Source organism: Drosophila rhopaloa, unplaced genomic scaffold, assembly GCF_018152115.1.
Source record: "Drosophila rhopaloa isolate 14029-0021.01 unplaced genomic scaffold, ASM1815211v1 contig_69, whole genome shotgun sequence".
NCBI classification, from domain to species: Eukaryota; Metazoa; Arthropoda; class Insecta; order Diptera; family Drosophilidae; genus Drosophila; species Drosophila rhopaloa.
Genome location: NW_025335166.1, coordinates 1,365,107 through 1,392,664, shown reverse-complemented (window position 1 = coordinate 1,392,664; position 27,558 = coordinate 1,365,107). Strand labels below are relative to the sequence as shown.

General features: G+C 45.6%; 2 protein-coding genes across 2 annotated transcripts; both read left to right on the top strand.

Annotated features, from left to right (window-relative positions):
- The first annotated feature begins 220 nt into the window (after positions 1-220).
- LOC108049633 lies at positions 221-27,146 on the top strand. Its single transcript, XM_017130886.2, has 9 exons — positions 221-786; positions 11,265-11,552; positions 18,043-19,891; positions 20,353-20,941; positions 24,005-24,190; positions 24,254-24,411; positions 24,486-24,935; positions 25,007-25,307; positions 26,671-27,146. The coding sequence occupies exons 2-9, from the start codon at positions 11,483-11,485 to the stop codon at positions 26,857-26,859; spliced, it is 3,792 nt and encodes a 1,263-aa protein (XP_016986375.1). The 5' UTR covers positions 221-786; positions 11,265-11,482; the 3' UTR covers positions 26,860-27,146.
- LOC108049634 lies at positions 1,365-2,341 on the top strand. Its single transcript, XM_017130887.2, has one exon. It carries the CDS (start codon positions 1,801-1,803, stop codon positions 1,987-1,989), a length of 189 nt encoding a protein of 62 aa, XP_016986376.1. The 5' UTR covers positions 1,365-1,800; the 3' UTR covers positions 1,990-2,341.
- Positions 27,147-27,558: the final 412 nt, after the last annotated feature.

Here is a 27,558-nt window from a genome sequence, read left to right as displayed (position 1 = left end):
AGTACTCGAACCTTGATTTGATTCATATTCTCAAAACGAAAGACTTCAGAACACGAACTGGCTCTCGATTGCTCTCTGCAAACACCGGCTACTTGTTGCTGCGCCACTTGTTACTTCGACTTAAGCTCTCTCTACCTCTCTTTCTCTGGGGCTCTCTGCGCCGAGCTTTGGCAGCGATGTTGGCCAAAACGCTGGCTCGGGACTTCAGTCGGCTCTCAGACGTACTCGCGATCACTTGGGCCGGAGAAAAGCCTGCGATTCTGCTCTGCAACAAAACGAAACTGCGTCGCGTTCGCAGTTGCCAACAATAAAATATTAAAAAAATAAAGTCAAAAACAAACGAACTGGCCAGCGCCCATCTGCCAAAGAGGATATATCGTACGATCCTCCCTGCCAATACCATATAAAGTTAAAACAACCAACGACCATCGGCACGTCCATTCAACCGTTCAGCGAAACCCACGCAAAACGACACAAAATCTGAAACACAAATCGTGATAAATTTTCGCTAAATTGTGCAAACGTTTTTCGACTAATTAAAATTTGACGTGCATTCCAAAACTCCAACTTCGACCGCCTTTGGAGCGAATAATATAAATTGCAAATAAGTAAATTTTCGCGACGACACTTGGCAAGTGAAATAATAACAACCAACGGGGAACAAAAGCCGCAAATACGAACCCACATCAAATACAAAATAAACGTAATTAGAACTGCGCAAATTACTTAGAACTGCAAAAACGTTTGTTCTCCCCCACACTAACGCACGAGGAATGCTGTTTTGAGGTGAGTCGACGATCGTTTTGTACAGTAGAACCACCCTAAAACCGCCAGCTAACGCCGTAGATGCTTCTGCTCTGATAACCGAATATAACTGAAACCGAATCGGAACTCCGGACTATCCCTACTAAAACCAAGCTTCTGTGCGATTCTTCCAGCGATACTCTTGAATAATTCAGCCTCGGATCGTAATCGCAATAACGATCTGCAGTGGGCTTTACGACCCCCGAATAGTGTCCCAGTTACACACTTTCGTGGGTGTGTGTGACTGTTCCATATCCGTATATAGAATACAGTCGCCAACGCATTAGCGCCGAATGTGAGTCAGAGTAATAGTTGAAGTTTCTGATTGATCCGCTCAACCTTTCGCCCGATCTGGTTAATTGGAAGTCATTTTCGAGTTCAGCAAAGAAGATCTTTTTGCCGTCTACTTTCTTTCACCATTTCTTTGCCCCTCTCTTCCCGGGCAACATTAACATTAACATTAACAAATACACTTAACAACCTTCGGCGGGTCTTTTGAATGGGGATGCAAATTAATAAGCAATAGCCAATTCTAATGTTAATAAAAACTCGACCGAGTCCGCAAATGCGAGCGTCTTTATTGTTTTGGGCGGAAATAGAATTCTGAAGGCCTCGCTTAACTGAAAGCAAACATTTTTCAATGATGACGGACGAGTTGAGTGAAAGTTTTAGCGTTTTCGAAACGAGAATCTTTCAAGTCTGCTCACCCTCAGCAATCTATTTATTGGTTCTTACGAATTAGCATTGCAAATGCGAAATTTACATTAGCTTTGGCTTTAATTCGATTTGGAATTTTATATTTATGGGTGTTGTGTGGTTTTTTGGCAAAATATACATAAGTAATTGGCCAGCATCGGCACATTTGAATTCAGGTTCAGGCTATTTGACATTCATTATCGAATTGGAATCGAAAACCTTATCGCCAGGGAGTTAGTGTTCAGCCGAATCAGTCTCGAAGCAGATATATTCTAAGCCCCAGAGATAAAACTAGAAAAAATGGATCCGAAGAAGACGTTAACCTGGTTCTTTGGCCTACCATCGGTGCGATACGCACAGATCTTCATCGTCGTGGCAGGCGATCTGCTGGCCCTGTCCAATCTATATCCCAAGCATTCCCAATACATATCGCGGCCTTTTCTGCTCTGGCAGGATCTCCAAGAGGAGGACAAAAGCCGCTCGGACTAAGGACGCCTCTCCAGTTCTAATTCTCTTAAATTCGTTTTTGTGCGTGGGAGACGGTTTATTGCCCCAAAAGATTCGAACAAACCAACCTTGAGTTTCAATGCCAATGCCAGGCCCATGACGTCACTTGTATCTGGATGCCCGAAGCTTCTTAAATATATAATGTATATATGTATGTCTCTGTAGGTGCCTTGGTAAACACCTCGTTCTCGTTTTGTTAGCTGCAGCTCAGGATCCCCAATGCGTCGTGAGCCTCTTCAAATGCCCGGCCAAATTAACTCGACTCCTCATTAAAGTCCAAAAATTCGAAAGTTTCGACCGCCGTCGTCTGGAAATAAACGTCAATTTAAACGAAGCCTCCGATCGGGAGGGACGCATTCAGGGTGGGGGTTGGTTGGCGGTTGAAAAAATTGAAAATTCTCAAAAAGCCGCTTTTGTTGATGTGGCCAAAAAAGGTCTACAGCCTTGCCTTGTATGCAGTCCTACGGCTTGTTTCATTTTCGTTTTTGGGAGTTGCGTTGCCTCCGTATTATCTTGTTTTCAGTTTCCAGCTCTCCGATATTTTTGTTCGTTTTTTCGGGCTGCCGTTTTTGGTGTGCATGCGTCAAGGATGATTTGTATTTGTGCATGAGGCGATGCCAGCATTTCGATTTTCTGTATTTAATTTGTATTCGATTTCGCTTGTGACCCGGGGAGCTTCCTGCTTTGAGTCAGTGTCCGTGTCCGGCTTTTAACACGTACACCTACGACGCGACGCGGGTTCAGTAATTAGTCACCGCGATCAAAGACCGTCGCCGCCAGAGAGTTCATTCTCGGAACTAATGCAGCTGTTTGCTTAGCACCAACAAGCGTGCTCGGTTCTTAGATAAGTCTGGGGCTATTACGCTAGTTTCAATATCCGACTCATTCGAAGCTCATCGTTTATATTCCAACATAACAATTCAAACAAATGCATACAAATCATTAAAACTAATCGACAATAGTTTGCTTAGAGCCCAGTCTGGGTTTTTATTTGGGTCAGTTTCCTTACTACGATTAGTGTGAATTTTATGATGACAAATCGTTTAGTTTGTGTCACTTTTTATTCACTAACTGAGTCGAGTGAACTTTTGAAATAAAAGATAAAAAGTAAGAGTTATATTTAGCATTTCCAAAAAATGTTTGCTTTGACCTGAAAAGGTCAATGGCGGTCCAGGTGGTATATCTGTTCGTATATCGAAAGTGTAGTATATTAAGGGATATGTTTTCTTAAGAATTCGCGACTGATTTTATTAAGGGAAAGTAATAAAATTAGCAGGGTAAAGCGGTTCTTGCAATGAGTAAGCCAACCAGTTGAAATTTATTAGTCGTAAACTGACCTAAGGCATTCAAAGACCATATATCAAATTCCAACAGAGTTTTTGTAATGCCTAAATTAAGGATTGTGTTAAATCACACATTTTATTCCCGATTCGTTGGTCGATTCGACTTGGTTTCTATAACCCACTCCCTGGTGACCTTACGCTTATGCGATCGAATGGAAGTGCGAGGCGATCTTCGCAGCTCACCGCACATTCACTTTGGCATCGTGCAGCTTTAATTGCCCATGGGGGTTCAACAGCCAAACAAAAGCCGGGCAAAACTCACAAAATGGCTTTAAAAATCAATGTCTGTCAATGTCTGTGGCGCAATCGGCCTGAAAGCGCCGTCGATCGCTGATTTTTTAACTGTTGACTTAAGCGGCAGTGTTAACAAATTATTTGATTTGGTCGCATTTGATTTAAAAGCCCAAACATCGGCGGCTGGCATTGGGGCTCTTCCGCGGAAGTCGGATCGCGGGAATTGAATCGAATCGGATCGAATCGGACGGAACGGTAAATGGCATACGACACTTCACAGACCGCTGCGGAAGTACTTGGGTCTCAATTGGGCTTACTTTTGCGCCTTCCCCCGCAAATCAGCGGCATTTGACACGCTCGTTTGGCTTAATTTGCTCTTTTTTCGGGGCCCCAGAGTTCAAAAGCTGACCTTTCTGGGGGATATCAAGTGTCGCCGGGGCAAAAAGCAGGTGCAACTCGACGCCCTGGGAAACAGGTAAACGGCAACTCTGGGAAGCTGGAAGAGCCCGAAGTCGAAATGGATTTTCGGGCTCTTCTTTTTTGGGGTCCGGACGGGCTTTCAATGAAGTCATTAAATTGATGTATTGGCCGATAGTTTCGCCCGTTTCGCTCTGTTTGGGGCGCTTTCATCTCGAGCCAATTACGAATTTCTAAGAATCGGATCGCCCCCAAGACGTGGGCCGTTCATCATGATATCATTTGGCCGAGCGACACTGCTACATGCACATAAATTAGGTGTAAAACAGGCCAGTAAAAACTGAATCGATTATGGCCGAAATGGTAATGAGACGCGATTTGGTCTATGACGATGGGTCGTCATCATCATTGCCTTATCACGTACAGCGGCCCCATCTGAAGTGGACTGGACTGGACTGGACTCGCGTTCGAGTTCGAGTGGAGTGTCGTATTCAAAGCGAAGATTTGTAACGCTTTCATAATGCCATAAGTCCCGTGCCCCCATCCACCCCCCGAATTACCCAATTGAGGGGCACAAAACATTACCCACAAAAACGTACGAAAGACCGTCGTGTTGAAAGCGTACTTTGTATGCCAGTCCGACGAGTATGCGACTTTGATTCGCGGTCAACAACATTGGCCAGGCAATGGAAATGGAACCGAATCGAACTGCATATCAATGAACTCTAAGCTTAGGCCAGCACCATTCGGCTGCCCGGACACGGACAATCGAAGCCACAACGAAATCGAATCTAACGCGGATCAATTAAGCGATCTGCGAGTTGAAATTAGCATAAATTACGATTTAGCTACCGTTAGCCGGACGACCGGCTTTAATTACCCCGGGAAAGTGAAACCATCCGGGGTCTTATGCAAGGCGGAAGATGGCGCATGCACCGTTTGGTTATGACATGCACTACAGACCCAAAGAAGGCAGCTCTGGCAGCCAAGCCAGCATTTGGCTAAAACCGACGGCTCCCAGCCAGCGTCGCATCGCGTGCAAGTTCGCCCTTTTCCCACTCAACGAGACACTCGATTTCCTTGGCTCCGGGCCGCTTTTTCTGTTTTTTTCTGGCTTCAAGATGAGCCGGCTGACCTTTGCCACCGCGCTTGATTCGTTGCCGGAAACTTTTGACGCTGCCTCCTTTATTGATTTCCCAGGGAAAGCTTCGTGTTTCGTGGATTCTCTGGCCAATAATTGCGCACAATTGTTGGCGAATTCAGCGATAACGAGCGAAGAATTCAACAGTCAGATGATTCAGTTGGAGTGATGGGGAGCGAGGAGTGGCGCCAGGAGTTGTCCTGAAGTGAGAAAATTTCACGTGAGAATTAAAGCAATATGGAAGGTTGGGATTTTAATATCTTTTTTTTAATTGTGTGCTATAAAAATTAATGTTTAAGATAGTTTACTCAGTTTGACCAACTGGTCAAGAAAGGAACACAATACGAAATGTAAGACAATTTGATTGGGGATTAAATTAAAGAATGACAATTTCCCAAATCCTAATTTATTTGAAACAAATTTTAAACTTATATTTATTTTAAGTTAGCCAAACTGTCTTAGTTTTGCCACCTTTCTACTAAGTAGTTAAAAGTTTTTCTAATTGAGGTCAAGTGTCCAAAACGCAACTTAGTGAAGAAGGTACAGCTTTTTCACAAGGGAACAACTCTTAATATTAATATGTAAATTACTTTGTTTGGTGGCCCGAATATTTTGAAAAATCAAAAGTGAAAATATTCTTATCATTTGTTCGTTACATTTTAAATCACCAAATCTTTTGGAATATTTGACGTTTCCCCTCCATTTTTACATATTTGGCTGTTACTCGTCTGGTCGCATTTTAAGCGATTGTTGACTTATGATCGATCGATCGATCTGAACTCTCTACTGTCCAATCGCGGCGGTGCCTAATTGATTTCCGTGCAGGTTAGGAGTCGCACAGCCAGCAGCTATGACATGGATAGAATCCAGCGCTCCATCACCTCCGATATACTTACACTCCCAGGGCTAATTATGAGTTCGAAAAGTGAAATCTTTTGTCTTCTTTCGCGCCCGCCGGCGATTCCAGGCCGCTCGGCATTATTAATCATGCAAAAAATACCCAGACATGTAAGCAAAGAAATTGATTTACATTTTTCGCTGGCTGGGAACAGCTTGCAATTATGCTATCGACACTTGCCGCACCGCACGCAAAAGTTGCCACGTAATGCCGCACAGATTAACCTTCTAACATACATAGTGGCCTAAGTCCGAGTGTGAGATACTGGCACAAAAGGGAAGCTTCCTCCTCCCGGCCAGTATGAATTCAGATACAGATACAGATACAGTTTAGCTGGCTAACAAAGCGTGAAAACGACAGCGGAGCGGCAACAAAAACGATGACAGACAATGTGACCAAGTTTGGCATTGGCAGGCGGAATCAGTGTCGTTGGCTAAAAGGGGTTAAAGAACGTTCACCAAGAATAATTATATAGTTTTTGATTCCAGGAATGTTACCAAACTGCTGAGGTCGAACTTGCAGATCATTAATATTTTCCTTTCGGTATGAAAAGTTAAGAAATGTAATTTTTCAAAATTACCTTTTTTCGATAAAAAGTTTGAAATAAGGAAACCATTAGTTTGACTACTTGTAATAATATGTAATTTATTAGGGACAATTATAAAGCTGTAAATAGAACTATTCGATTCCAATTCCAAAACGTTAACGGTCATTTTTTACTGGAAATTAAATGTTATTATTGTATAAAGACAAAAGTCAAGATTTTGTGGCTTGACCAATTTTCTTGCCCTTAAAAACATGGTTTGAAAAGTACATTTTCAATTCAAATTTGGTCTTAAGACTTGTGGTCGGCAGTTTTCTGTTTGATCTGAAAAAGTCTTCGTTCTTACTCAGTTCGGTCAATGCTGAGCCAAGCTCTAATATAATTCCAACCCCCCTCCTTGACGCCAATGTGCGCGATTGTGAGTGGGCGCTGGACAATCGCCAGACAATCTCCGAGCGGGGAACTTGTCATCGTCATCATCTGGCGAATGCCACACGTACATAGATGCCCGCATAGATGTCTCTAAATGGGAGTAGCAATTACTAATTTCCTTAGTAAAGCGCTCGGCTCAAGGGGAATTTAGTTGTAAGACCTGACAATACCCACAACGCCAGTTGCCAGGGTCTCAGGCCCGAGCCATACCAGACCAGACCAGACCAGACCAGGCCAACCAAGCCAGCCGAACGCACTGGCATTGGCCTGGCCCAAACTCTCGATTCGCGATTCCCCATTCTCGATTTGCGACTCCTGGCCAAAGACAGCGCCGGCGCGTTCTTTGCCTGTCCGCTCGTCTCGGCCGTCTGGAGCACTGGGTATTGGGTATTGGGTATTGGTACTGGGCATTGGGTATTGGGTATTGGGTATTGGGCATTGGCCGGTCGGCCCGCTGAGGCAGCAGCGGCATTCACTCACAGATGCCTCGGCATAGATATCGAAATGCAATTAAGTATTTGCCAAAGTCGAAGACGCGAACGAGCGCCACCAACAAAGCGGCGGAGCGGCGAGGCACGCATGTAGAAATGTTTCCATCGCTAGACAACGTCCAGTTGGCCCGGCTCCTCCGCTCCAGAGGGAGTTGGATCCAGAATTCAGCATTCCAGGGGGCGGTGGGCAGCCGGGGCTGCTCTGATCTTTGCATAACATGGACTTTGAATGGCCACAGGGCTTGGCCATACTTACAAATTGGACTACACCTTCATTTTCACTTCTATACGAAAGGCCGCGCTGGCTGAGACACTGCGAGAAAAGAGTGCAAGTAAAACCCAAAACAATTTTATAGTAATTTGTAAAATTTTAACTAGAAATTTTATGGTTAATAAATATTGTAAACTATTCAATACAATTTATAAATTTATAAATGTATCAATTAAATAGGTTATCTTAAATTAAACAAATAAAATTTTTGTGCAATCTTTATAAAGATTATGTAATAAATAATTTTTAAAATTGTTAATTTTAAAGTTTACCATATCGATCAAGGATAAACGATTATTTATAATTTGTATACCAATTTTAGTGTGTTAAAAATGTTACTGTTTTTATATATACATTTAAAACCTATTTATCTAAAAAAATAATAAGGGCGACTTTTCCTTTGAAAGGGGAAAAAGTTTTTACGTTTTAAATAAGTATTTTGTTAAAATAATTTATTTATAAACAATTAGTTATATTACCTGAAGAGAATATGCGGATGAAAATAGTTTCAAAAGCAGTCCTTACGGGAAAATATTTATTTAAATAAATTAAGACTGTCTTTAAAATCTTTTTAAAACTAAAATTCCCCAAAAAAAAATAAATTGAAATCGAAGAAAATTGTAGCAATAGGAGTAAAATAGAATTACAAAACGTCTTAAAAGGAACTAATAAATAAAGTTGAATGATGTAAATTTGAGCAGTGATCAGTCAAAAGCGTGGGTTTGTTTTTGGCCAACTCCGTTCTCCCAGTGGACCTGGCCGATCTCCCTCGGCTGGCGGGTCCCAGAGGTCAGATCGACTCCGCGGCGCTGAGAACACACGCAAAGTGGGCAAAAGTCGAGGCGTTTGTTTGCTTTGCTGCGCACTTTTGGTTTCACTTGACAGGGCGGCGGAGCGAAGGAATGGGGCAGACTTGGGTGGAGTTCGGGTTTGGGTTCGGATTCTGGGATTTCCTATCATTACCGCCGTGTTAAAGTTCAAGTTCAGAACGATTATTGTTCTGTGGAGCGGTCCAGCTTGCGGGGGGAAGCTAAATTGTTTACTCAGCGCGCTAATCTAATCCCATTCCCACATGTACGGGCGTAATTCGTATAATTTCGCATAATTTCGCCTGAAATTAGCTACTCCCCAGACGCATGCAAATGCGAGCTGTGAATGGAGTGGCGGGGTGTCCAGCTTTTTAGTTTAATTGAAAGATGTGCGGCCCGGATGGCGAGCTGCCCAATTGCAATTGCAACTTACAGAGCCGACTCCAAGGTCCGCCAAGCGATACAAATTTTATGTTTATTACACCTTAATAATGCGTGTTTACAAACAAATCACGTTCATGGCGCAATCAACGCTCGGCAATCGGCATCGGGAATCGGACATCGGCATCTGGCATAGCATTGCGCATAAGCGCCTGCGTTCCATCCCATCCGATCTTGGCCTGGTCTGGTCTGGTCTGGTCTGGTCTGTTTAGGTCTGTTTTGGCCTGGTCTGGACTCGAACCCGGGTCCCATCAACGTCAGGGCGCACGCATGCGCACTCAAATTATATGGTAAAGGATTTTTATTGGCAGCTCGCAGCGTTTTTCCCCTGCAATGGGCTGCATCGGTGCCCGTGATCAGACAGACGACGTGGTCATTGATGTCTAGCCGGGCGATTGTGCTCGTTAGAGCCTTCTCTTCGGTCGGGGGATGTATCTGGGTCTGGGTCTGGGTCGGATTCGGGGTCGGGGTCGGGGTTTGAGCCGGGACTGAAGCCTGTAGGACTGCCGCCTGTAAGTAAGCCAGTGAGTGAATGAGCAGTCGGCCTCGTCCTTGTCCAGGTGCCATAATAGACAGGCATTTTCCACACATTACCGAGCTCCTTGTTATACTCTGCAAGCATGATTTGGCACAATATCTAAGACTACAAATATAGTCTTTGATTTTGTTATATGTTTTAAAGTTTTATAAGACCCTGTTTCCCTGTCTTATAAAACATTAAAACATTAAGATAATATGGGTTGGAAAAGTTTTTTGCGTTCCTTGTAATGTCTTTTGTATATTTTAGATTTAATTATAAAAAAAAGCATTTTGTCACAAAGATAAATGCTAAGTAGCAAATAAATATAAAACACTTTTTATACTAAAAGTCCACAGTGAAAATCAAATAACTTTAGAAAACTTCAATTAATTCAAAAAAATGACAGCCCCCAAGAAGGGTATCCAATATTTGATTAGGTCCAAAGATCCCTCGGGAGTCCCTTGTTTCGCAGTCTGTGCATGTGTGCTTTTGGGTGGGTGCGTGTCCATGGAGCAGTCGTCTAAACTGGACGTTCTTCTGGGGGATCTTGGAGGGAATCCAGGGACGGGGAACGGGAGGGTGCAGACTGGAGCGGCGCGGTCCGAGCGTCCTCGGGCATAATGCATTGTTTAAATAGAGTTTGCACTCTCGTATTCAAATATGAATCTTATCGCGTTTGCTTAATCGCAATCAATATTTCTGCAGTTTTCTTCTCTCAGGCACTCCCCACTCAACGTCGCCCCGTCCCTCTGAATTTGAATCTCGTATGCAGCCCAAGCACCCTCGTCGTGTGTCTATTTTTGTAATTGTCAGAGAAAACAAAAAATACAGAAAAAAAACTCAATTCGATTGTGCCCACTCCCGAAACTGAGGAATCAGTCAGAGTGAGCGGCGGATTTGGAATCAGAATCGGAATAAGAATAAGAATTAATTGGCCATTACTTTTCTGACTGCTGTCATGTTTATACTCTTTCGGCAGGTATAGCCTATATTAGGTATATGTATAGTTCAAGCTAATCGAAAGAATCCAGAATAAGAAAGGAAGACAACATTGGCAAGCTGAAGTTGCATCTGTTACAAAAATTATAATTTTATTCAAATGTGCTTGAAAAACCACAAAGTTATAATTTTCATTTTAATTTTCATTTATTTTTTCGATTTGTTTTTGTGGGATATAGTCGTGCGATTCGGCACGATCCGACTTATAAGACACATGCAACAGAAATAAGTATTTTGGTAAAGTTTCATACATCAGGCTCTTAATCTGAGAGACAGAAACGGACAGACGGACGGACATGTTAACTTTACAAGGGTCGGAGAATGCGATGCAAACTATTAACTAAAATCATAGTTATAATTATTTTTGGTTCTGATTGTACTTTAAGCTTCTTATTTTCCAAATCCTGTAAAGTTAAAACTTCTTTCTCTTCTTTTTTTCCCAATTTTAATATGTCGTTCATGAAACTTCTTACCAATTGGCTTCACTAATTTATTTTTAATAATACTTTCTCTGACAAAGTCCACACTCGCATGTGTACAGTACATACAAATTAACAACGAGCTAAAAAACCTTACGTAAGGAAATCAGAAAAACAAACTAGGCTAACCGACGAGCTGCAAACTAAACTCATGCTGGTTAATCACAGGAAAAATAATCAAATAACACAAATAACCCAAGAAAAAGAGGTTTACTTAGAGAATTATTTCTTCTTGCAGCTGAAAACCATTTAAATTGCCAAGCTTAAATGGAAAATGCGCAGAGTTCAAACAGTTCAAACAAATGAGACTGTCACACAAAGAGTTTACTTAGGGTTGCGATTCTTCCGAGCGAAGACCCGACAGGAGAGAGAAAAGCCAAGACAGAGCCAGAGGAAGCAGCCACAAAAGCAGCCCAAGAGCAGGATATATCCCTGAGATCCCATCCCTGAGCTAAGATGCAAACTGGAGCCGCAAATGGAGGACCGCGGGTCAGCTTTAATCGGGATGTGCACGTGAAGCGGATAGGTCAGTGCGTGGTTAAGGAACACCTCCCCCGACAATCGTAACCCCAGTCCACCTCCAAAACCAGAAATTAAAAACATATAACCAACACGCGCAGCCGCCGAATGAGAGCGGCAACACGAACCCACAAAGATCTCTAATGACAAACTAAGCAAAAACCAGCCATAAGAAACCTCATCAATAACCAGCTAACAACAAAAAATTACTAACCAAGTGGCATCAGAAAAACTTACCCGTATATTTGTGTGAGTAGGCCAATTTTGGTCAATCAATGACGGACGCTAACAACCCACGCGAATGCAACTCATTAGCTTGGCCAGCCAGTTCTGGCCAAAGGCTTTCCACCTTCGATTGCATAACTGCTGTGCGGAGAAGCTCTTCATTTTCTACACAGCTTTTGAAATTTGGCCAAGAATAGGAAAAACAAACAAGTAAGCTATATGTGGAAAGAGAAAGAAAAACAAAAAGAAACCTCGCGCTGGTGGGCGAATAAAGCCAGAACGAATGCCAAAAGCAATATAAATAATAATAACAAAGCCGCCCCAACAATAAAATGTAGTTTACCTTGAGAATAATCGCACACACAGACTGGCGTAAAGTGGAGAGCTCCCATATAACTATTTTAAATAAGTTGATATTTTATAAGGCATTACAAGTCGCAGCCGAGAGATGCTCGCTCTCGTCGCCGGGGTATCATTTTGCACATCTCCTCCAGGAGGGGGGTTTCGGGTGCTTCAGGGGCTCCGGGGGAGGACGGACTCACTGCATCTGGGCGCTTTGTCTCAGCAGCTCCGACTATATTATTATTGTTATGATTATGTCTGGCAGCCGCGACAGCAGCGACATGGGATTTATTTCATAGCCGGATTGAATTTATGGCCGCTGTCGGGAATGAAGAAATTAAAAATTGATTATGACTAAACCGGCGCAAATGTTAATTTTTTAGACGGTCCCCCCAATTTAGAACTGCCAGTGACTACTGGCATTTCCTTATGGTCATCGCCGTCCATGGCTAATTAGCCGCAAGTCCTTTTGGCCAGCTGCCGGTGCGTAGATCCAAAATGGTTGTGAGCCAGATTTCCCGTCGCGTAATTGCATCAAATGGCTGCCATTTCGGATAACTCGTTTAATGGACGTAAACGAACTTAATTGCAATTTCTGAATTGGTTTAGGCAAATGCAACAAGTCGAGGTCGCCAAAATGTAACGTGATTAGGTAATTCGCCAGCCAGGCACGATTCATTAGCTTTGTGATTTCTGTATGGTTACGAGGTCAACGAAAACATAAGTTAAGAGGCTTGTGACTTGGGGCAGGGGTAAAGGGACCTGATTAAATTTGAACAAGTCAATTAAAGACAAATTATTATAGTAGGTTAAGTATGGTTGAAGGATTGCACTTGTCGGTTAAACATTTTTGTAAGAAAAGGAAAAGTTATTTTAAATGTCTAAATTTATATAGCTTAATTAAGCTATTTTCCCACACCACTAATTATATTTTCATTTTATTCTTGTGTTAGAAGAATAAAACTTTAAATTTCTTAAAGGATTTTATGCCTACAATTAGCAAAATAGTCTCATAAGTACCAAATTATCTCCGCCGTCACAAACGCTTAAAGTAATTTAACCGAGAGTCGAAAATTAATTTCAGTCTCTCGCTCTGCGCTATCTTTGCATGCAAATTAAGGCAATTATGTGTAAAGCACAGATTTAATGATGATTTAATTTTGACGCAACAAAGCAGCGAGATAAAGCGAAGACGACAGCCATCTGGGTGCTTGTGGAAAATTATTCGCCCGCTGGGCACAAGGCAACATTTTTCATCCGCAAGTTAACATGTGAATTTTCTGCTAAATTACAGTGCAGTCAAAAGTCAAAGTTGTTGACTGTAAGAAATCAACTAAAAGACGACTAATTTCAGCCTCGTCCAATTTGTGGCAGCGCGCTGCTACAGGTGAGCCTCGCTTGCGCGACTGCGAGCGTGATCAACCTTGCGGAGCGACAAATTTGGCCAAGACGAGTCGGGTCGGCAGCTGTTCTGCCTTGGGCCTGGTGGATGCACTTAGCCAGCTTTTCGAAGGCGGACAGGTGACGGGCGAGAAAAGGCAAGGGAACAATGCGATGCCGAAACGGGGCTCCTTTGTTCGAAATCTGGCAATCGGGCCAAGTCGACGTCCTTCCAGTTGTCTGTCCGATTTCCCACATATAGCGCATATAGCACATATAGGTGCGTGTGTGCCGATGACATAATTTCAGATGGCTGATTTAAAAGGCGTTGCGAGAACAAGTCCACCTTTGACTACTCGCTGGCGTAGGCCCCTCCTGATGCCGATTGCGTAATGCTGCCCGCACCCCACCCGTCCAGACACTTCCATTTCCCCCATTATGCCTGCTCTCTAATGAGCTCGTACACCTTTAATTAATTAATTTAATTAGGCAAAGAGCAAGTCATTATTATGAGATTTGCTACGTTTCCTACTCTCCACAATTTGTGTGCGCAGCTGAGCCAGCTCCACATTTGATTGGCTCTCGAGTGCGAACTTTGTCAAAGCCCCAACTGGTTTTTCTGTTTGCTCTCGTGCCATCTTTGGGTCTTCTGGGCTGGGAAGGCAACTATTAAAATGCCATTTATGCTTTTTATTAATCCATCATTTGCATACGTTTTGTTTTATTTGCGCTGCGCTGCCTTGCGAAAGAAACTTAATTAATAAGTCTCATTTTTGGCTTGCCTGCCCACAAATTTCGCACTATTTTCTCGCTGTTATTTTTTATTATTACTATTTTTGCCGAGTGACATTGGCGTAGGCAGTCGCAGTTGTCGACTGGTTGTCCGCTCGCCGGAGATTGCTTTCAGTCGCTTTTGATATTGGACTCAGTCAGGTTCTTGGCCCGCCTGTCATTATCGTTCTGAAACTGAAGTGTTTGTGCTTTGTGACACGGGAGAGAGGGCGGTAGACGCTTCGGGGAACATACAAATCGAATATATAATTCGTCGAGAACCTGGGTAAATTCGGCTAAATGGAGTTGTCGATCATCCACTCGCCTTCGCCTACAAATCCTCGTGTGCCCAACTTCAATTGTCGCAACAGAAAATCACTTGGAATTGCAGACGATTGCGTCATTTGTTTATCGAAATGTGTATTGAAATGAGTCGCAGATTATTTTTAGAGCTCTTTAACTCTTTTTCGTCGAATGGATCGGTTTTTCTTTATTTTATTTTCGGTGATTTGTTATTTGTTTATCCGCTCTCGCCGCCTCTATAGCCAAAGCTATAGCTGTTGCTGTTGACAGCCGCTTAGGGGGAGAAACAAGTTTGTCGCCTCAGTCTTTTGAATCGGCTCCATTCTTTAGCGAAAGTTACCATTCGTATTTGTTTTGAAAGCCATGCGGGAATGGCCAGCGAACAATTTTAATTGGCCACGGCCGCTGTTGCAGTGCAACACGCTGATTTGCATACTTGGGCTGCCCCAAGGACGCGGCGCCGCTTTTGATGTGATTAGGTCCTGAGTCCCGGCTCCGCAGCCACGATTAGCCGGGGAGCATTAAATTATTTTCATACGCAAAATAAATGCGACCTGTCCCCGGGCCCAGATAAAGCCGAACGTCAGCTCGGCGATCTAGGCCCTTAAATGAAATCGAAAGTGCGCCCGGTTAATTGAAATACCCCATGGCAACCTACGCAGATCTTTAGCATGCCAGTCCTAGACTTACACTTGAGAAAAAGGCAATTGGCTGTCTCTTAAGAACTCTTCTGTTTCGTACTTAAAATAAATCAATTTAATAAAGGAATATCATTAGTTTTAGTAAAGTTTTCCTTTAGTGAAGTTCCCTGTAAATGACAAAAATAATTTAAACGTAATGTTATATGTTAGTTTATTTAAATTTAGACTAATTATTGAGTGGCTATAGTTCCATCTACCTGTTTTTTATCTCTAACTCATGAGCGCATTTAAAAATGTGTAAGTTTTAAGACGTAAACAAATAGTTTATTTATTTTAAAACCCTGAACGTACGAAAGAAATATTAAACCAAGGCATTTAGTAAATTGAAATTTGTTTATGCATGATCTTACGAAAAACGCGTAGTGTTTTCTTGGAGTGCAGGCCTAGACCAGTAGCGAGAGGAGGAGGAATGCGGGTGAGCTCCCATTTAGCCAACTTGGCTCGACCTTATCTTGTCACTGACATGGCCAGCGGGGGATAAAGCATTTTTGCCAACTAAAACGTTTTGCCATCGACGGGCAACGGAGTGGGATGGGATGGTGGTGGCTCTGCGACTTTGTGGTTGTGGTTGCCTTAATGAAGCCGAGGACTGGAGGTCGCAGCACCACCACCAGCGGCATCATCATCTTCGCCAGACAATTACCGCGCGATATCATTAAACTTAAGTAAAACCACCGACCTGCTCCTGTAAGCATTTGCGGCAAGTGAAAGTCTTGCCACAAAAAGTCGAGAAATCATTATTTATATGAGTCGAATTTCGACTTATTTCTGTGGTGCGTGGCTCCGAAGTTGGTCAGTGAGTTTGGGGCAAAGTCGCCAAGCTATCACGACAGCCGAATTATGTGCAGCTACCAAAAAACCGGAACCGAGGCCGAAACTTGCAACTGGCAGGCGCCAGAGGCAGACCAGTTGGAAAAGTGGATCAGATGCTTTATCGCCAGCTTTTCCAGAGCAGAAAAAGGTTATTAAAATTCGCAGCTCCTTCGGCCTCGGATCGGATTGCATCGAATCGCATTGCTTGGAACTGCCTAGGATAGTCTTGCAAATCACAGAGCCCGCTGAGTTGGCGTGGTCACACTAAGTGGATCAATGATTAGATTAATGAATGGCTCTCAGCGCCTGGTAATCAATCAAATGCTGCACTCGCCCCGAGATCATTGTCTTAGGGTCTTGGGAACTTGGCACTGTTTACGGTTAGCCGACATTGATGCTGTCGCTTAGTGCGAATTTATGTTTTCCTGTTGCCTCCAAAAAGCAACGAGAAAGATACAAAACGCCGCCGGCTCGCAAGTGAAACCTTGTAAGTTGGCCAAGACTAGTGAGCCATCATGGTGGTGCAGCGAGCCAACTTTTCACCTTGACACATATCGCATGACAGCTGATTGCAGTCGGAGATGGAGATGGAACCTGTGGAACACAGTCTCTCAAAGAGACCTGAAGAATGTTCCCTTTATACCCAGTCCCATTTTCAATCCCATTTCCAATCCCATTCCGCTAAACCAATTTGGCACACGACACGCCCAGCTCTGTCATTATTCATTGTTGTTTGAATTTCGATTAGACATCGGTGTCACTTTGCCATTTTGCAGCACGAATCAACCGAATGTGGGAGCGGTTCTCGCTCCGCAGCTCTGCGAATGTGACAGGTTGTGCAGGTGAATGGACAGTGCTCCACCGCCGGAGGAGTCCAGGTGGGGCAACAGAAGTCCAGTTGATCTCGGGGCAAGGTCAGCGCAGGAAAGAGATGGCTTCGATGATCTGATATCTTGAAAGTTCTGAGTTGTGCGCGCTACACAGAAAAAAGTTTACTTATTAAATCAGGTTTTCCAGTCAATTGTGGTTTTTTTGCTTTAGATTTTAATAAGACTGGTGAAACTGGATCGCAAAATAGATTTTAATTTGATTTTCTCACAAATTGTTATTTATAAAATTTCCCCTGTTTTAAAAGAGTAACATATTTTAGTTTTTTTGTGTAGATCTGGGAAGTTAATATGTAGATATGCAGTTAAAAATGCTACTATTTAGTACATTTAAAATATTTGCTCATTTTTAGTTATAACAAATTTATAAGTATCATTAATCCAAAAGAGTTGCCAAAAAATGAAAGGGGAAGAGAAAAATTACCCTCTTATATTTTGACCTAAATTACAGCCGATCGACTTTGTACTCCCATTTCTTTCTGTGTAACTAGACTGTAGTTGGCCGGAAAAGGGGCCGACTGGCTGACTGGCTGACTGGAGAGATCACGCATCTCGGCTAGCACATCTCGTTCTGGCCACGATGATGATGCTCGTTTCGGCACGTTTTTCTTGGCGTTTCTGTTTTGTTCTCGTGGCCCCTTTGCTGTTGTTTTCGGCGTATTAAATAATAATGATTATGAAAAAAGTGAGGAAGTGGAGGAATCTTTATGAGAGATAGATCAACTGGGACCGCAGCGGCCATTAGCGCTTACAGCGTCCGATTACAGAGCAGGCGATCCACGAGATGCGAGTATCGCTCGCTCGCCAAACGACAAAGCGAAGGCATCTCGGCGGACGGACGTGGGCCAGCTCCATTGTCAGACGGCGGTCTCGCAACTCTTGGACCGAATTGGACTGGACGGGACGGGCTGCCTTATTTAGCAGCTGGCAAGTGTGAATTGGCCACAGCTGGCTGCCAGATATTACATCATCGCCGGCTAATGTGCTAATTTGTCTTTACATGAATGCCAACTAGTTCGCGGAACAGCCTCTGCAACACCAAGCTAATCCCCCGCCCCTCTCCTTCCTCTTGCAGGCAAGCGTCCCAGTGAGTACGAGCCGGGTAGCCAGCCGAGCTACCACCAACTGCCCAAGGACATCGATCCCGCGGACATCCGCAAGGAGGCTGCCCTGGTGATCGCCCAGGCGGGCCGGCACCACAGCAAGGCCGAGAACGGCGACCACATCCCCAGCTTCCGGGCCAAGCAGCGGCGCCAGAGCCAGCCCAGCGACTTCCACTCCCTGCCCACGCGGCGCAGGAAGGGCAAGCCGGTGGCCAGGAGCGCCAGCGACGCCTCCACCAAGAAGCCGACGAGCAAGCGCCCCTCGATCTTCGGCCTCTTCAGCCGCAGGAGCGACTCGAATGTCAGCCAGCTGGACAGGGATCCGCGATTCGAGGACGGCGGCGCCCGGCGTCTAGTGCGCAGCAAGAGTGATGTGGGCAGCAGCAAGCTAGCCAGGAACAGGAAAGCGGAAGACAAGGCCCCAGCCGGCAGCAGCCAGTCCAAGCAGCAGCTGAGTCCCATCATCGAGCAGGCGCAGCGGGAGGACTTCTTCGAGAGGGACTACTTCCGGGAACGGGAGCGCCGCAAGTCAGACGCCGTCACGCCCCGCGAAAAGGATGAGAGCGGGCGCGGCCTGAGCGAATTGCTGGCCCGCAGTCGCTCCCAGGCGGAGCTAGACGGACCGCTCCTCTTGTCGGGCGGTCCTTCCATTTCGGCGGGCATCCGCGACCGGATCGAGACGCTGCAGGCCAAGTCCGGCGAGAACATGCACAGCTCCCAGCAGCCGGCGGAGCGTCTGCCGCTGACCAAGGGCCGCACCGTGGACGGCCTGGTCAAGCGGCTCTCCATGGAGCGCTTCTCCCCCCAGCCGGCGATCAGCCAGCCGGCCTTCTCCTACATCAGGCCCAACGAGGGCATCACCTACGCCCAGCTGGACCTGGGCGAGGATCAGGTCCGGCGGTCGCCGCTGGACCGGGATGTGCGCACCCCCCAAAGGGAGTTCGCCCCGGCCCGTCCGCCGCGGGCCAGCGATGTGAGGCCCAGCTACTCGCCCACGTCCAACGGCGCTCCGCTGGCCCACAGGCCCAGCCACTCGCCCTCGCCCTGGCAGCAGCTGAGTCCTCGCAACCTGAGCGACGAGGACGAGGGACTGGGCTACGAGCCCAGGAAGGTCTACTACGAGGAGGAGTTCCCGCGCCGCGGCACAGAGCCGCCCATCGTGCCGGTCATCAGGAGCGTCAGTCCCTCGCCCTACCTCGATGAGCTGGGCTACAGGAGGGCCCAGCTGGAAACGCGCATCCTGACGCGTCGCTTCGGGGAGGGAGCCACCCTCGAGCGGCATCGGGAGGTGGACCGCAACCGGGAGGCGGCCAGACCCACCCCCGAGCGGGACCCGGAGCGCTTCCATCGTCCTGTGCGCCAGGAGCTGTCGCACGAGTATCCGCCGGAGCGATCCCAGGTGGACAGTGGCGCCACGCTGCCCCGCATGGAGAAGACCTCCCGCTACCGGCACACCAAGTACTACGACGACGGGCACGGCGGGGTGAAGGAGACCTACGTGCGGGAGACCCAGCGGGATGGCCAGGTGCGGGAGTCGCGGCATCGCGAGCGCATCGGGGAACGGGAGCGCGACTACAACTCGGCGGATCGGCTGGAGCAGGAGCCCAAGAGCCTGGACTCGCAGCTGACGGACCAGTACCGCTCCTCGCCAGAACTGCGGGCCCAACAGACGCAGCAGCGCGAACAGCGGGATCATCGGGAGGAATACTGGCAGAGCAGCCTGAAGCGGGACAAACTGCAGCAGCGGAGCTTTGACAAGGGCGACTCCGGGATCGAAAACGACTTCCGGAAAGAGTCCTTCAATGGAGACTTGACCACGAGGTAAGCGGAAGTACCAGTTACTATATGTATACATTTATAAATGGGTGAGAAAAGGGCGATTTTGACCCCTATAAAGTAAATTCTATATAAGCATTATCAGCATTAATAGACGAGTCGAATAGGCCGTATCCATCCGTGTCAGTAACCTTAACAGCTAGAGAATGTACAAAAATAACAAATTTAGACGGGTGTAAACCCCAAGAAACCCCAATGGAAACGTATTCCGTTTGTATAAAAAAGGTCTCTCTAAATATCTGATAATACATTTATTTATCTGGCCAAGAGCGTTACCAAACTGCTAAGTATTAGACCAAGGTATTTTCTTAAAGTACTGGTAAAAAGTTTTCTTCTTTAACGATTTTTTGTTGCAGACCAGTCAGAAGAGTATATGTCAAAGTCGGGATCCTCGACTGTTATACATTCTTATTTATTATGCTAAGCCCCTTTTTATGATTATTCAGATGGCGCAAGCGCACAGCCCTCGACGACATGAGGGCCTGCGAGTCCTTTCTGCGTAAGGAGCGGCGGGACAGCGCCCAGCAGCGGCAGTTGCAGAGGCAGGCGGTGCCGTCGCGCCTCCGCCACGAGCACAGCTACGTTTACAGGGAACGATCCATCGACGACGGCTCGCACTTTGATCCGCACCTGGACAAGTACCCGGTGGCCACCAGCACTCTGCGTCGCCGGGAGCAGCACTCCCAGTCACAGACCCCGTCCCAGACCCAAAAGGGCGAGGACTCGAGCACCCTGAAGCGGAACAAGAAGCTGGGTGGCTTCGAGAAGGTCAAACAGCTGTTCACGGGCGCCGGCGGAAGCGGCAGCAACGGGGGCAGCGGGCGCAGCAGCGGCAGCAACGTGTCCAGTGGCAAGAAGGACCGGATGAGCAACGGGAACAGCAGCACCCTCAGTCGCCGCGACAAGGACAAGGAGCGGGAGAAGGAGAAGGAACGGGAGAGGGAGAGGGAGCGCTACATGGTCAGAGAGGAGGAGATGCGGTCGCGGTACCGCGAGCATCACAACTCCGCCCAGGAGACCTCACGCGAACCAAAGGTAGGTGTTCCAACAACAAGTAAGGTGGGAACCATGTTTTGATGTCAATTAAAAAGAATTAAAGCTTAATATAACCACATCAGCTAAGTAAACTCAGATTGAATTGATAACTAGAAGTGTGAATTTGAATTTACATTAACCAATATTATTTATTTATGTTTCGACATCAGAATATTGAAAGAAGTTCAACACATTTATTTATTTAGATTTAAAAAGTTTAGATTTTAATGTCTTCCTTATGCTATTTTAAAATGCGATAAGATCAAATAGCAGATACTATTGTTAGAAAACATTCCTCTGTCGAAATGAACTAGGTTTTGGGTTGGATAGCAATAATTTAAAATTCCTGGCTCCATAAATAACTTGATTTTATTTTCCTTAACCATATTTTTCAATCGATGAATATTTAAACACTTTTAATTTAAGTGGATTAGAAATATTTGGTTGGCAACATAATGATAAGTGAAAATCGGGGTATGTTATACCACACGTATGAATGATTTTTGTTGTGCAACTGCGAGCCGCTTTGGCCTAATGCCCAATTGATGGCGCCAGCCGGCGGTCATTAACCCGGGTAGCTGGTCAAGATCACAGCGTTTCTCGGGCTCCAGACCCTCGTCGGCTCATTTGGTCATGGTCGGCTATTATTAATTTCGAATTAATCAAGACTTGCGTCGATGGGCCATACACTTTGGGGGAGTAGCAGTAGGAGTTGGGTCCGAGTACCAGCCGATGTTTGGCCAATTGTTCTGCCCCGATCCCAGCCGGTCCACTTCCTGCTCCGGTCAGAAGTCTCTTGGCAGCCTGGTGGGCGTCGTGGGCCAGCCGAAAATGGTGCCAGCCCAAGAAGACAGACGTCACGTCCACTTTGGGGCACATCTCTGTCGGGGGGAATTCTTGGGGGGATCAAGCTGCCAAGACCATAAAGAAACACTCGCGACTACGCTTAAGTAATAAACGACAACTGGCCAAATAGAGTTGCAAACGGAACGAAAAGCGCTAACACGAAAAAAGCTAAACAATTCAGCGACGAGGCGTCGTATAAATTTCGAGCAAGAACAAAAGCGTCGAGGGTCGAGCATCGGGAGAAGCATGGCTATATACATATAGATGTGTGTGCATATGTGTGTGAGATATAGAAGTGGAAGACCCACGCAGCTGCTGTCATTCTGTCATTCAGGCAGCCAGTCAGTTTGTCACTCTGTCAGTCCGTTTGTCAGTGCGCTCGCAAATTAAGAAAGCTGACAGCGAAACGACAAACATCGAGGCGGGGGAAATTGAATAAACTGGGCTTAGATTCGGATTCGGATTCGGATTCGGTTTTGTGCCCAGATTCCGATGCAAAACGGTTGGAGCTACTGTTGCCGAGGTGTTGCTGTCCACATTGCGCAACTTGCAACTGCAACAGTTGCTGCTGCTGCGGCTGCGTGCTGCAAGCCAATTTGCAATGCTTCAGCGGATTTCTTGGCCAAGTCTAAGAGGGCTAGAGGATGTTGCCACTTTTCGTTCTGCCGGATGTGCCAAGTGGGCGGCCCAAAACGCTTACAATCAGCCAGCTTTAAGGGACCGATTCCAGTGGAGAGGGAAGGGGGCTGGATAAGCCCATCCTGCAGGAGTTTCGGGCCAGGGTGTGGCCGCCTCGGACCGTTGTCAAAAATTATGCTTGCGTGATAGAGGTATTTATAAGAAGCCGGGTGCCGGGACTCAGTCGCTGCCCGGGACAATGTGCTGCCATTATTCATGGGGGCATCCAATAAAAACACGCCGCCCGAAGTGTTCCGCAGAAATCTTTAAGTGCTTGCCATTCATTCCACAGATTCTACATGCCCAAAAACACACACGCGAAAGAGAAACCGCAGAAATTTGTGTCAATAATTCTGTTAGTTTATTTATGGGCCCCCAACTTGGTCATAAACTATATTGGGACCCGCAGTCGCGTTCTGGGCATATTTGAATACGTAATTATTTAGTGGGTGCGTAATCTCTGGCTTATTGTTAGGTGCCACAATAAGGCCTTAGTCGAGGGTTGGGCACCTGCAGTCTCCATTCAATTTGAAATCCAATATTCGGCCAGTTAGGAGGGCGGCCTTAACCAATCACCGAACCACCTCCCACCACCCACCGCCCGCTGCCTGATGCCCAATACCCAATACCCGATACCTATTACCTATTACAGTTTCAACCGCAAGTGGGCCAAAGTTGCATTGGGCTAGCCAAAACGAGCCGACTCACAGTCGCATTCGCAAATGGCAAAACAAGTTTATTGGCCGGCCCCACTCCCCCACTCCCCTTCTCCCTCACTCCCCCACGTGGCTACGCGCATAAAGGCCACCTGCCCCACATTCGCAACCTGTTGCGAGGCAGTGGGAGAAGCCGACCTTTGACCCGAAAGCGAAAGCAAGCCGCCCACCAATTCGAACTTAGGCTGCATAGGGAAAAATATCGATCAAATTGGTCGTCAATACGGAGACCCCATGGCGTTTTTATGCCGAATAGATAGAATCGGTGGGAATTATTTTCGGGCTTGGGAGTACTAGACTGGTACTTATTTCAAATACAATAAGTATAGCTAATAAATTTTAATAAGAAGTTGGAATAATATAAAAAATAATATAAGACATCTTTATCGTCAACGTATCATCTAGACTAAGTACGATGAGGTCATCGAAGGTATAACCATTCGGATCTAAGCTCTTTGATTACTATCATTTGCCAATTCTAATTAATAAATAACTAAAGCACCAGCCTTTAAAAATGTACCAACTCAAAATTCAATTCCATGTGCTAAGTTGTTAGGTTCACTGTTCTGCAAAGAGTATTATACCAAAATTAAAATCAAGTATTTAAGAATATACGATTTACGATTTTGGTCAATTTATTAGCCCAAAAATTAAGAAATGAGTAAAATAGTAGAGTAGACCGAATTTGGCTTTTTAAAAATTGAGCTTACATGTCGTTTTGTGAAATTAAAAAAATAGTGCTTCATAATTGAAAATATTTTGGAAAAATGAAAATTAATGCTGAAACTAAACCTGTTCTCGCCCATTTTTCCTTCCTCATCAGACTATCGATATCTCGATGCGACGCCGACTGTCCACGCCCAAAGCTAGTCCCCTGCTGGTGAAGCGCAGTCCGGCGGACAAGCCGCCCAAGAAGCAGCCAAAGGCGAAGGAGTCGCCGCCCGCGAAGGTCGAGAAGACGAGCTGGTTCAGATCGCTGGACCGCCGGGCCAAGAGCAGTCCCAAGGAGGTAGGTGTCCAGCAACACCGTCCAGCGAAGTCCCCTAATCCATATCTGCATCCTGATCCCCAGCTCAATGTATCTGTCAATGGACACAGTGAGACCACCTCCAGTCTGAAGCGGACCAAACGCAATCCGACAGCTGCCCCAGCCAAGAATCTGCGCTTCTTTGGCGACACCGACCTGGACTCAAATCCGCCGACCATTTCCAAGGCCACCAGCCTTCCCAGGTGAGGAATTGTTGGATGAAGTTTGGTGAATAGTTGCCTAACATAGGTGTATCTCTTGCCCTAACGCTCTGCAGGAGTCGTCCGTCGCTGGGTCAGTCGAAGCACTCGCAGAGTGCCTACCACCTGGACCGGAGTCCTCCTCCTCCGGCCCATGACTACCGCCACTCGCTCGCTGGACAGGCGCAGGTCCAGAGCCAGAGCAACGGCAGTCGCCAGCGGGCCAGCTCCATGCAGCATCTGGACAACGGCAGCGACGAGGTGGACTTCCGCAAGAGGCGCCACTACTCGCGCTCCCGCGAGCTGCACGACATCTCGGAGAGCGGCTCGGAGCCGGAGCCGGCGGAGCGGCACAAGCGGAGCAGCACGGCGGGACAGCGGGCCATGTCGCTGGAGCGGACGGTGGACGGACCGCGTGGCCAGCGGATCGAGGATCGTCCACTGCTGGGACCACCAAAGCCGGCCAGGAGTGCCGAGCGCCGCGGGCTGCTCAACAGCTTGGGCCAGGAGAATGTGGGCTACGGCAGGTGGGTTTCCAGGGAGCAATGCACTCTAATGTAGCTATAATTAATCCACTTACATCCTTATCTCCTGGCAGGGATCGCTATCCGGCGGAGAGCTCCGGCACCGAGGGCGAGTCCAGCCTGCACAGCCAGCGCAGCGTGGTCTATCTGCACGCCACCACGGTGGGCGACATCCCACAGCCATACAACCTGCGGCGGCGGTCCATGTCGCGCGACGACCTTCGCAAGGGCAAGCAGCAGGCGCCCCAGCAGCCGCCGCCCCTCCAGCCCATGACCCGCACCGTCTCCAGGTCCGTCTCCATGCTGGCCCCCTGGAAGCCCAAGCACATCAGCGAGGGCTACGAGATCAACTACTCGCAGGAGCAGAACAAGCGGGTGGGTTAGAAAAATCAATTAAAGTGATTTCACCTTAAAAAACAAGAAAGGAAAGCTAACTTCGGGCGGAGCCGAAGTTGAAATACCCTTGCAGAATATTCTGCAAATTATATTCTCCAAAATTATTCATATGATGCATTCTTAATACTCATAAAAAATCCCAACTTCCTAACTTTAAAAACACCAAAGTTATGGCATTTCCAATCGTTCAGTTATGTATATGGCAGCTATAGAATATAGTCGGCCGATCCTTATGAAATTTGATATGTCGGATTGATTGGGCAAAAATTAAACCCATAGAAAATACCAACTTCCTAACTTAACAAACACCAAAGTTATGACATTTCCGATCAATCAGTTATATAGCAGCTATAGGATATAGTCGGCCGATCCTTATGAAATTTGGTACGTCGGATTGATTGGCCAAATATAATACCCATAGAGAGTCCCAACTTCCTAACTTAACAAACAGCAGAGTTATGGCATTTCCGATCAATCAGTTATATGGCAGCTATAGGATATAGTCGGCCGATCCCGGCCGTTCCGACTTATATACTGCGTGCAAAGGAAAGAAGGGTGTGTGTAAAGTTTCAATTCGATATCTTTAAAACTGAGAGACTAGTTCGCGTAGAAACAGACAGACGGACAGACAGACGGACAGACGGACAGACGGACATGCTTATATCAACTCAGGAGGTGATCCTGATCAAGAATATATATACTTTATAGGGTCGGAGATGTCTCCTTCACTGCGTTGCACACTTTTGACCAAAATTATAATACCCTCTGCAAGGGTATAATTAAACCAGAGAATTCTTTAAAATGTTATTTGAAAATACCTTAAGTTTCCATAATCTTTAATATTTTTTCTATGGAAATGATATTTTCTGTGAGTATAATGAATACCTTTTATTCACATTTAGAACCATTTATAAAATTAAAATTCCAAATCAATGAAGATCTATGAAAGCGAAAATCAAGCATTTTAGTTTTCAGCTTGACTCTATGATTTGCAACTGGTTTTGGTTGAGAATCACTGAACAAAGGTGATCAAAAAATTAAATCTGAACAAATTTGTCGGAATTTTTAATTAGTTTTTGCCATATTAACGAACATATTTTTAGCTGTGAGGTAAAGCCCTAAGCTTTGCTTCTTGGTTTCTCCCAGATGGTGTAAACACCGGGCTGAGATGTTGAACACCTCAAACAAAGACATAAATATTTATTTATCTTAAGCCACGAGGTATTACTTAGGTTTCTTTGAAAATTCATAGGTTACAATAATAGAATGATAATAGTTTTTAAAAGCCTGTTTATTTTTAAATGTTTTCTAATGGTTTTTCTATGCTTCTAATGTCTTGCAGATGTCCACACTGCCGCGAAAGCCACCGCCGCACAATGGAGCCACCAGTGCCAGCACTTTGAGTCGACTGGGCCGCAAGAACGAGTCCTCCACGTCGACGAGACGCCACCACATGGACAACCTGGAGCGCCCGCCACCCCCGCGGTCGGTGCTCTCCGCATCGAATTTACGCAGCGCCAGGACGAAGTGAAAGGACGACCATGACGCCTCCACCAGGTGCTGCTCCACTGTGGAGGTCCCGAACCCAACCACACCTAGTTACTAGTTGTAATCATTAATGCGAACTCGAAACGTAATTCTAATCAATTCAATCGACGGAGGAGGAGGAGGATTGGCATCCTGCTGAGATGCGATGTCCTCGCTTAGTTGCGTAGGATTCTTTAACCTTTGTTGCAATTCTCGTCATATTTTAAATGTGAAATGTATTCGTACTCCAGTAATAATTATAAATTAATAAAATATCAGACTTTAACTTATATAAAATGTTAATAATTTTAAAAACATATTGTTTTTGGGAAGTTCAAACAAATAGCTTGATCGGTTGATAGCTTAAAGAAAAGGTTAAGCACATGTGCTGTTGAATTGACACAAAAATTCAAATTTCGTAAGAGATGAAGTAATTCATTTAATTATAATGAGTAATGCAAAAGAATGAATTTGCTGATTCCAAATCAGGCCACTATTTAAGTAAATTAACATCATTTTCGAAATGACACACACAATGAATGTAAAAAGATTACAATTGCTTCCATTTTAAATAATTGAAAACAGAAAAGTTTAATTTTTTTCAAATTAAGTAACCCAAAAATGCCGAAATTTTATTAATTGTTCCCAATTAAGTCATCACCAAAGGTTTGTTAGTTATTACAATTTTGTAACGAACTGTATT

Coding starts and splice junctions, on each gene's coding strand:
- LOC108049634 (XM_017130887.2), top strand. CDS start 1,801: ATGGATCCGAAGAAGACGTTAACCTGGTTCTTTGGCCTACCATCGGTG.
- LOC108049633 (XM_017130886.2), top strand. CDS start 11,483: ATGCAAACTGGAGCCGCAAATGGAGGACCGCGGGTCAGCTTTAATCGG. Junction 11,553..18,042: donor TGTGCACGTGAAGCGGATAG/GTCAGTGCGTGG, acceptor TTCCTCTTGCAG/GCAAGCGTCCCAGTGAGTAC. Junction 25,308..26,670: donor CGCAGGAGCAGAACAAGCGG/GTGGGTTAGAAA, acceptor AATGTCTTGCAG/ATGTCCACACTGCCGCGAAA.